We start from the raw sequence: 10,125 nt of genomic DNA, 5'->3' as shown, positions 1-10,125 counted from the left end.
GGCCCCGCGTGGTCCCCTGCGTCCAGGGTGGAGGGTGGGTGGCCCACCTGCCTCCCGCTGCAGCGCCGGCCAGGCAGTCCCTGGAACTGCAAATGGGCAATGGCCACAAGAACCAGGCTGGAGTTCCCCTGGGGATGAGGACAAGTCCTGGAGCCTTCGAAGAGGACACTTCTGCCCCGGATGCTTGGCCCAACACTCATCTCCCACCCCAGCCGAGGCTCCTGCCTTGGTTCTCAGGCTGATCCTGGTCACTCAGCACTGGGGCCTGTCCCCGAATGCCTTGCTGCCTGAGATTGGGCCACCTGGCTTCTCTCTGGCTTCTCCTTCCTGGGTGGCCAAAGGTAGAAGTGTCAAGGGACAGAGTTGGGAAGGGGTGGTCTGAGCCCTGGCTTAGCTGGGAGCTAGGAGGTTAAGATGGAGGAACCCAGGACTATCTTTCTCGGTTTCAAAACTGATAGGCTGAAGACCAAGGGTCAAGCAGAGGCCCAGGCTGCTGACCCCATTGCCCATCACAGGGCTTCTCCTACCACTGGTGTCTTCAAGCCTGGAGATGCCATGCTGGGCGGTAAACTTAGACCATCCTCCACCCGCCCCTAAGGCTCCTAAGCCCCTAAGCCATGAGCCCACTTGGCTCAGGGCTCCAACAGCATGGGGGCCTCTGCCCTCGGACCTGCCCAATGGGATGGATGGAAGTCTGAAGACAGGCTGGACCCAGGACAGTTCTCTGCCTCCGGACCCTGGCAGGGCCAAGACTGGGGTCTCGACCCCCATGGGGGAGCTGAGGATTCTGGTCCAGCAGGAAACCACCTTGGTATTTCCAGCTTCAACCAGCCCCGGTCCCTGTAGGTTCCACAGTGAGGGCTCTCTCAGTTGAGTTAATGTTTGACTCCCAAAAGGAAACCGTACAAGTCACGGGGAGAAAATCCCCCAGGGCAAAGCAGTAGGCACCCAGGTTAGATGGCACCCCACAAGGTGTTCCAGATTCCACCCGGGTTCGCTGGTTTCTGAGGCAATAAGTGACCCAGTTTTCCCCTTGAGGCACTTATTTTGGAGCAGGCAGAGCAGGAAGAAAACGGGGACCTAGGGTGTGCTCTGAAGGTCTCCTGGAGGTGCAGTCCCTTTAGCTCTTCTGAGCAAGCCCTAGCTGTGACCTCATGGTGACTTTTCTCCCTGGAGTCTTCCAGCTCTAGTGACTTTTTTTCCTTTTCAGTTTTTTAGTTGTAGATGGGCACAACACCTTTATTTCATGTACTTTTATGTGGTGCTGAGGATCGAACCCCGTGCCTCACATGTGCTAGGCAAGTGTTCTACCTCTGAGCTACAGCCCCAGCCCCTCTAGTGACTTATTCTCCAGAGGCTGCTGTCCCTGCATGTAGCAAGTAGTGAGATGAAAGCCTTTCCCCTTATTAAAGAGATTTTGTGTGTGTGCCCCCATAACACACCCCACCTTCCTTCTTCCTGACTCAAAGCGGAAACCAGAGGAGGGATGCCCAGGAGGCTAATGAACACAGTAGGGCCACGTGGATCTCCCAGTCCTCCCCCAGTAGGGGGTTGCAAAGGAGGACCCCTTCTCCTCCTGGCTGCAAGGATTCTTAGCAGCAGGGTGCTATGTGAGCAGTCAGGGCCCCTGGAGTGCACCTCCAAAGGGGTGTGTGGTTTACTGGCTTTCTCAAACCGCTGGGACTTTTTTTTTTGCTGGACCTTTATATGTGGTGCTGAGAACTGAACCCAGGGCCTCACACATGCTAGACGTTAGTCAGGCACTCTACCATTGAGCCACAACGCCAGCCCTAAAACAGGGTCTTACTAAGTTGCTGAGGGTCTTGCTAGGTTGCCTAGGCTGTTCTCAAACTTGCAATCCTCCTGTTTCAGCCTCCCAAGTCTCTGGGATGACAGGCATGTGCCATCACACCAGGGAGCAGTCTGTTTTTAACCACTATGCTACACAGCCTCTTGTATAATGTGTTCATTGTGGAGAACTCACACAATATGGAAATAAAACCACCCATGTTCTACCCCCTCAAGACCCTCTCCTGCAGTGTTTCCTTCAGTCTTGAGCACAGAGCCGTGGGTCAGCTGGAGATGTAGAACACCAGGAAACAGTTACAACTCATATGTTTTCCTAAGTTACCTTCAAAATGCAAAAATAATTTGTTCATTGTAGAATGCATAATGTAACAAGCTACAAATGAGTCCTATGGCTTTGTTTAATCTCTCTTCCTGGTTCCCACTAAAGGTGGTGGCAAGAGGCAACCCAGCCAAAGCCATGTTACTCCAAGTTCCACCCACCCACACACAGGAGGGTGCTAGCAGGGCCAAAGGATGGTGCAGTATGTCATCATCCGTTCCCACAGGTGGACAGGGTGGGAAGCAGGACCAGATGACAAGAGCCTGGGCAGGAAGCTTTGGTCTTCTCTCCACCAAAGGGTGGGATGCTTGGGGCTGAGCGTGGGGGGAGGATTCCGTGGGAGCCCCGCAGAGGCCCTGCCCGGCATAGTGGGAGGTCTCCAAGACAGCATAGACTCACCTCTGCACTCTTCCCGGGAGGAAGGCAGATGTGTTTCCCTCCTTTCTGTGCCCATAATGCACTCTGCGTGCGCCCCTCCTGGCACCCACATTGCCTGGTGTTTTGTATAAGAATTCCCCATTAATGCCTGCCTGACACAGCCGGTGCTTAATAGGAGTTGATACCAGGACTGAAGGAATTGGATCCTTTCCTGGGTCAGGTAAGGCCAGGTGTAGGTGGCCCAAACACAGAGCTCCCTGCTTACTTCTCCCTCACTACCCCTTTCCTCCTCATGAAGCTAAGACACTGTGCTGAACTGCAGCTAGGTGGGGGCAAAGGACCTGCTGTGTCTACCTCTATTTCCACCTCCCCTAGAGCTTGAAGGTTCTCCAGGACAGGTGTGGGAGGGGAGAGACACTCACCTCTACCAACGTGTTTCCTGACCTGCAAAATGGCATGCGTAGAGGCTGGGCATGAGGGCGAGTGCCCGTAATCCTCATGTCTCAAAAGGCTGAGGTAGGAGGATGGCAAGTTCCAGGCCAGCCTCAGCAATTTAGGGAGGCCCTAAGCAACTTAGAACCTGTCTCAAAATACAAAAAAGGGCTGGGGCTGGGGCTCAGTGGTTAAGCACCCCTGGGTTCAATCCCTAGTACCAAAAAAAAAAAATATGCATAGGGACACCATTCATACCTGTTGAGGACCCTAGACTCCCTGGGCTTCTCAGATCTGGCAGTTGGGAAACAAGCGGCGCTTTGGGCAAGGCAGGGACCATGGGTGAGGCCAGGGAAGGTGTGAACTCAATATTCAACCTAAGTAATATTTTAATGTAACATTTCTCAAAACTAAACAATGCAAAATCCCACAGCAGACAAAATATTAAAATTGTAAATAAAGACCAGGCCTGAGCTGGTGCTGGAACACCATGCCTCACTCCCTGACGCTAATCCCAGCCCTGGTTCCAACGAAATTTATTCACAAAACCAGGTCACCACTTCCTGGGCCATAGTTTGCATTAATTTTTCCACCTTGATCACTGAGCTTTTTGGTGTCCCCCTTACATATTGAGCCCCAGGCAAGTGGCTTGGCCCCTTCACCCTAGCTGGAGGTGACACAGTTCTGGAGGATGCTCACAGAATTGAGTGGCTGGATGATTGGGAGCTGTCCCGCAGGGGAAAGAGGTCACGCCCCAGGGCTGGGGGTGCAGCTCAGTGGCACGGCACTTGCCTAGCACGTGTGGAGCCCTGGGTGTCATCCCCAGCATCAAAAAACAAAAGCAAAAACAGAACAACCTAAGTGCTGAGAGCAACCCTGGTGTTACTAACGCGCACGTGCACTGCTGCCGTGAAGTTCAAATAACATCGTCTACAATTCCTGTTTGCCAAAATAAATAGCAATCCAAGCGCCAGAAGCCCAAGGGCACAGTTTTAACAGCTTCTGGTGTCCTGCCAAGTGCTTCTGGAGGCGGCATCTGCCTCATGAAGCGGCTACAGGCTCTTCCTACCTGGAGGACAAGTGTCTTTGTTGCTTTTGCGTCTCACACAGCAATCCCTGGAGATGACACCGACGGCTAGATTTCTGCTCCAGTGTTCCACACAAGTATGCTGAGTAGCTCCTGGCTCCGTGTCCCCTGGGTGACATGAAGCTTGGCACAGAGGGTATGGCAGGAAGCAAGATAGACCCAGTCCCTGCCCCGGGATAGTTTCAAGGGTGGGGGGCACACTGGACATCAGTCACAATGGTGACCCCACTGAGCTACACACCGAGGATGAAGAGGTGGCCATGGAGCCATCTGACTGGAAGTGTCAGGGCTGAGGTTGACCTGAGGTAGGGAGGAGGTCCCTGCTGGTGGGAGGGGAGATGGTGGGAAAGCACGTGGACCAAAACCAGGCAGCCTGGTTCAAATCATGGCTCTGCCACTTGCCACTGTATGGCCTTAAGCAGACTAGCTAGCTTCTCTGTGCCTCTCTTGGTGGGAGGGATAATGACAGTATCCACCTCACAGCAGATTTAGTAAGTCGATCTGTGTACTGACTGGACGTCCTCATTCAACAAATAAGACTGGGGAGGGGACAATTCTTTCATACCATGTGTCAGGCAGTAGGGACCCACTGGTGAGCTAAGAGACTAGTCCCTACCCTCACAGAGCTTGTGACCAAGTGATGCAGAGAATAATCATGGAATTCTTTAAATCAGGGATCAGCAAATTATAGACCACCACTTGTTTTTATGTGACTTGTGAGTTAATAATGTTTTTCTATTTTTTTTATCAGTTGGATGAAAAACCAAAAGCAGGATATTTTGTGAAATATGAGAAATAGAGGGAGCCGGGAGCCGGGAGCTGGGCATGGTGGCACATGCCTATAATCCAGTAACAGGGAGACTGAGGTAGGAGGAGTGCAGGCTAGAGGTCAGCCTCAGCAACTTCCTGTCTCAAAAATTAAAAGGACTGGGATGAAGCTCAGTGGTAGAGCACTTGCCTGTGTGCACACAGCCCCAGGTGGGGCCACATTGCCTGGGTTTGGATGTTGCTGAGTGGCTAGGGCCCCCTCAGTGCCTTCTTGTCTCTAGGCCCTTCCTTCTGCCCCTGCTGCAGGGACACCTTCTCTGTCCTCTCTCCACGGAGTCTTGACGAGGCTGCTCCCCTCGGCTTCGCTGCTACACTTTCAGATTCATCTCCCACTTTCCAGGTCTTCCCCAGGAAGCTTCCCTGGCGTTGAGCCCCCAGACCACTCTGCCCCCGCCCTGGCAGAGCTTCTGGTCTGTTACCATTTCCCAGCACCACACACACACACACACACACACAAAAAAAAAAAAAAACTAGCGAGGGAGAGAGACAGAGACAAAGAGAGACAGAGAAGCTGTGGCAGAGAAGGACAGTGTCCACACAAGTTCTGGTCAATGCTGGGTTTTAAGAGCCTCTGAGGCGGGGCTGGGGTTATGGCTCAGCGGTAGAGTGCTCTCCTTGCACGTGCAAGGCCCTGGTTCAATCCTCAGCACCACATAAAAAATAAGTAAATAAAACAAAGTTATGTAAAAAAAAAAATGTCAGTCTGCTGTCCTTGAAGGAATAGTATTAAAAAAAGCCTCCCAGGCATACAAGTACAGGTGCAGATTGGATATCAGGTCCAGACTTATTAGATGTGGAACTGTCAGTGTGCAGGTGGGAGGGGGTGGTGGGAGAGGGGTGGTGGATGGGCTGAGACAGGGAAGGTGAAGGTCAGCTGCAGGTTCACCTTTCAAAAATCGAGGGCTGAGGAAGGACAATCACAAATTCAAGTCCAGCCTCAGCAACTTAGTGAGAACTTGTATCAACAAATAAATAAATAAATAAGGGCTGGGATGTGGCTAGTGGTAAAAGCCCCACTGGATTCAATCTCCAGTATCACCCCCGCCCCCCCCAAAAAAAATAAAAATAAACAAGAGCAGAGCAATGACCAGTGACCAGACGACGGAGAGGAAATTCAGAAGAGAATTACACCACGCAGGTCAAGGAGAGTGTGTTTTAAGGAGGAGGAGGGCAGCATGGTGAATTATGCCTGTAATCCCAGTGACTCAAGAGACTGAGGCAGGAGGGTGGCAAGTTCAAGGCCAGCCTCCACAATTTGTCAAAGGAAGGGCTGTGTCTGGGGCTCAGGGGTAAAGCACTTGCCTAGCATGTGCAAGGCCCTGGTGATGCAGCACCTGGAGGGAGAATAGAAAACAAGGCCTGGGGATGTGGCTCAGGGGGTAAAGTGCCTTGGTTTCAGTCCCCAGTATAAAGAAGGAGGAGGAGGAGGAGGAGGAGGAGGAGGAGGAGGAGGAGGAGGGAGGGGAAAGAGTCTGTGGGGTATCAGAAAAGTGCCAGGACGAGGGTAGGCACAGGCCGTGTAATCCTAGCAGCTCGGGAGGCTGAGGCAGGAAGATCACGAGTTCAAAGCCAGCCTCAGCAAAAGCAATGTGCTAGCAACTCAGTGAGACCCTGTGTCTAAATAAAATACAAAATGGGGCTGGGGATGTGGCTCAGTGGTCAAGTGCCCCTGAGTTCAATCCCTGGTGCCCCTCCCCCAAAAAAGAAAGAAAATGCTACAACCCCCCACAGGGAAGAAGACGGAGAGGGCAAAGCCAGGGACACTGGGGAAGGCCCCTCAGGGAAGGTGGGCATCCATAGAGCCACAAGCGCTCACTGGACACCTGTATGGGATTGGACAGTGTCCTCCCAAAATTCATGTCCACCTGGAATGTGACCTTCTTTAGAATAGGATCTAGGATTATTCTTTATAACAGAAAATAGGCACAGAGGGAGGAAGCAGGCCCAGACTAGGAAGGCGTGTGCGCTGTCCAGGGAGCACCAAGGACTACTGGTCACCACTGGAGCTGAAAGGCCTGCATGGCGTCATTCTCAGAGATTCAAGGCACAACCAACCCTGCCAACACTTGGGTTGTAGCCTGATGACTTCTGCCATCGTGACCTTATGACTTCCAGGACCATGAGATAATACATTTCTGCTGCTGTAAGTCACCGAGGGCAAGGTACTGTGTTAGGGAAGCACCAGAAACCAGCGAGCCCTGTGTGTCACTCACGGTGTGCTCGCCAGGGCTGGAGATGCCAGAGCAGATAGCCCCAGGGGTCCCAGCCCTGGGGAAACTGTGACATCAGCGGCCACCAGGGAGGGGTCCCCAGGGAGGTGGTGCTCTGCTTTCATCGTGGTCACAGCAGGCAGTGGGTATTGCCCAGAGCCTTGGAGTAGCACCAGGTGAGAGCAGCCCAGGAGAGGGACCAGCAGGAGGCAGGGGCCAGGAGAAACCTGGACTTGATTCTGGAGCACTCTGAGCTCACAGGAGGCCCTCGGGGAGCAGCATTTCTGGTTTGGCTTAGGACAGTTGTGGGGGCATCAGAGAGGTGACTGGAGTGGGGACACAGTGTGTGAGCTGGGAGCCAGCCAGGCTGGGGGAGGAGGGCGCTGGAGATGAGGCGAGGGCACTGGCAGCCGGGTAGGGGCAGTGTGGTGTGGCAGGTGAGGACAGGAACTGACAGGTGGGTGGCCTGGGTGGTCTGGGAAAGGCTAACAGAACAGGAGCTCTGCCAGGGCAGGGGCAGAGTGGTCTGGGGGCTCAACGCCAGGGAAGCTTCCTGGGGAAGACCTGGAAAGTGGGAGATGAATCTGAAAGTGCAGCAGCGAAGCCGAGGGGAGCAGCCTCGTCAAGACTCCGTGGAGAGAGGACAGAGAAGGTGTCCCTGCAGCAGGGGCAGAAGGAAGGGCCTAGAGACAAGAAGGCACTGAGGGGGCTCCAGCCACTCAGCAGCATCCAAACCCAGGCAGATGTGGCCCCAACGACCCAGCAGAGGGCACTCTGGTCATGCCAGGGATGTCATATCAGATGCCAAGAGGAGGGGAGGAGGCCAGAGGGAGGAGGAGCCCATCTAGGGTGGAGGCCAGAGGGACGAGGAGCCCATCTAGAACTCTCAAGTAGTTAAAGTAACCCTAAAGGACCCCAGGCCCTGGGCTTGGGGTGTTAAGATACAGTCACAGGCCAGTGACTCGGTGACAGGACTCGGCTCCTTCACCCAGCCCAGGAGCCAGTACCTGGACAGCACTCAGATCCGAGCTCCATCCTGCTGGCCTCGTTACCATGGCTGTGATCACCCTGGTTACTGGATGTGCCTAGTGCGGGAAAGGGAAGCTGCTGAGCCTCAGGACTCTGTGGGTGTGTGAGGCCACAGCCAGCAGGGTGGGGCCTCAACCTGAGGTCCGGGAGGCCTTCCTGGAGGAAGAGGCCTCAAAGCAAACACCTGAAGGCCAACCTGAAGGATTATCAGGGCTGATTGTCCCAGGAGAAGGGAACAACCACGTGAAGATCTCAAGGGGCCAGGCAGAGCAACAATCTTGTGGTGTTGCTATTACTCTTACTGTAACCTGCCGTTAATCACTAGTTATTTGCTTATTATTAATTTTAAGGATTTATTATTTGGGGGCCCCAGTCACTGAGCTGACACCGAGGACTCATCAGCCACCCACCGGATCACCTATTTATTTACTTATTTATTTATGTGCCGGGGATTGAACTCAGGGGCACTTGACCACTGAGCCACATCCCCAGCCCTTTTTTTGTATTTTATCTGGAGACAGGGTCTCACTGAGTTGCTTAGGGCCTCCCTAAATTTCTGAGGCTGGCTTTGAACTCACGATCCCCCTGCCTCAGCCTCCAAGCTGCTGGGATTACAGATGTGTGCCACCGCGCCCACAGGCAGTACCCTTGCTTTGTGGACACTATGTCCCCTGGCCCGCCGCCTCCTGCAGCTGCCTTCCACAGGCATACGGCATGTCTGCCCTCCAGAACCTCCACTCTTTTGACTCCTTTGTCCCTAGGACAGTGGGAAGGGGGCAGGAAGACCCTTCCCACTGTCCTGGGGATCGCTGAAGATCACACTAAAAAGAAACCAACGGGAGGCCTTTAAGAAGAAATTCCCTGCAATGGTCCTGAGCATCCAGAACATGGAGAAGGAATTCAGCCCAGAGTGACCAGCGCGAGAACACACGGTGCCAGGTCCTGATAGACTGGACTGGCCAGGGAAGAACTGCCGAAGGCTCATGGGCTCCAAGTGCCTGTGGCTCACTGCAGGCGAAGTGAGGATTTCCTTGCAAAGAGTAGAATTTCACAAGTTTCAAACCCTCACAGCTTGTATGATGTAACCATATGGGGTCTGCTTTTGACTTGGACTTAGGGTAACTCCTTCATGAAATAGGCTGTGTTCAGCCCTGCGTCAGGGCACAGAGGAGGGAGGCCCAGGGAAGGCTGGAGGGATCCTGTCCTGAACCCTGAAGCCACAGTGACCATGCCCAGCCCAGTGAGAACTTCACCCTAGAGAGGCACCAGAGTCCAGGATGGTGAGGGAGGGGCCCCCAGAGCTCTATCAACTTCATCTTGATGAAGCAGAGGTCAAAGTTCAGGGTGGGGCTCGCAGAGCACAGACCCGTGAAAACTCCCCTGTTTGATATTTTAAAAAATCAGATTATAGACTTTATTTATTTATTTTCATGTGGTGCTGAGAATGGAACCCAGTGCCTCGCACCTGCCTGGCCAGTGTTTTACCACTAAGCCACCCCCCCACCCCTGTCCCCTGTCTGATGTTTTTCATGGAGGGGAAGGTGTCTTTAGGGTAAGTCCCTGAGTGTGCCAGAGCAGCCAGGGACAGGAGGGAGGAGGCTGGATCCAGCCTGTTCTGAAGGTGTTCTCACAGGACTGGGCGAGCTGGCACAGGGGTGGTGCCCTGGTGCCACTGTGTGACCCACTGTTCCCCATACAGGAACCAGGGACCATCTCTTTAGGATGATAAGGCAAATCTTACGGGGTCCCCCCTCCTCCAGGGGACTTAGAACTAAGCTGAATAACCCTCATATAAAAGCAACTCTTCTTTGGCAATTAAAGATCAGAGTGAGTCAGGCACAGTGGCACACACCTGTAATTCAGCAGCTTGGGAGGCTGAGGCAGAAGGATCACAAGTTTGAGGCCAGCCTCAGTAACTTACTGAGATCCTGTCTCAAAATAAAAATTTTAAAAAGGACTGGGGATGTAGCTCAGTGGTAGAGTATAGTCTAGCATGTTTGAGGCCCTGAGTTTGATCCCAGGAGGAGGAGGAG

General features: G+C 53.4%; 1 protein-coding gene across 1 annotated transcript in view; it reads left to right on the top strand.

Annotated features, from left to right (window-relative positions):
- The window catches only part of LOC107157869 (E3 ubiquitin-protein ligase TRIM47-like), a 16,073-nt gene extending 7,067 nt beyond the window's left edge, over positions 1-9,006 (top strand). The window contains exon 9 of the mRNA XM_048796728.1: positions 8,854-9,006. Within this exon, the coding sequence (XP_048652685.1) occupies positions 8,854-9,006 (153 nt within the window). The remainder of the gene's footprint in view (positions 1-8,853) is intronic.
- The last annotated feature ends 1,119 nt before the right edge of the window (positions 9,007-10,125 follow it).

Source organism: Marmota marmota, unplaced genomic scaffold (genome assembly GCF_001458135.2).
Source record: "Marmota marmota marmota unplaced genomic scaffold, marMar, whole genome shotgun sequence".
NCBI classification, from domain to species: domain Eukaryota; kingdom Metazoa; phylum Chordata; class Mammalia; order Rodentia; family Sciuridae; genus Marmota; species Marmota marmota.
This window is presented reverse-complemented; position numbering and strand designations above follow the sequence as displayed.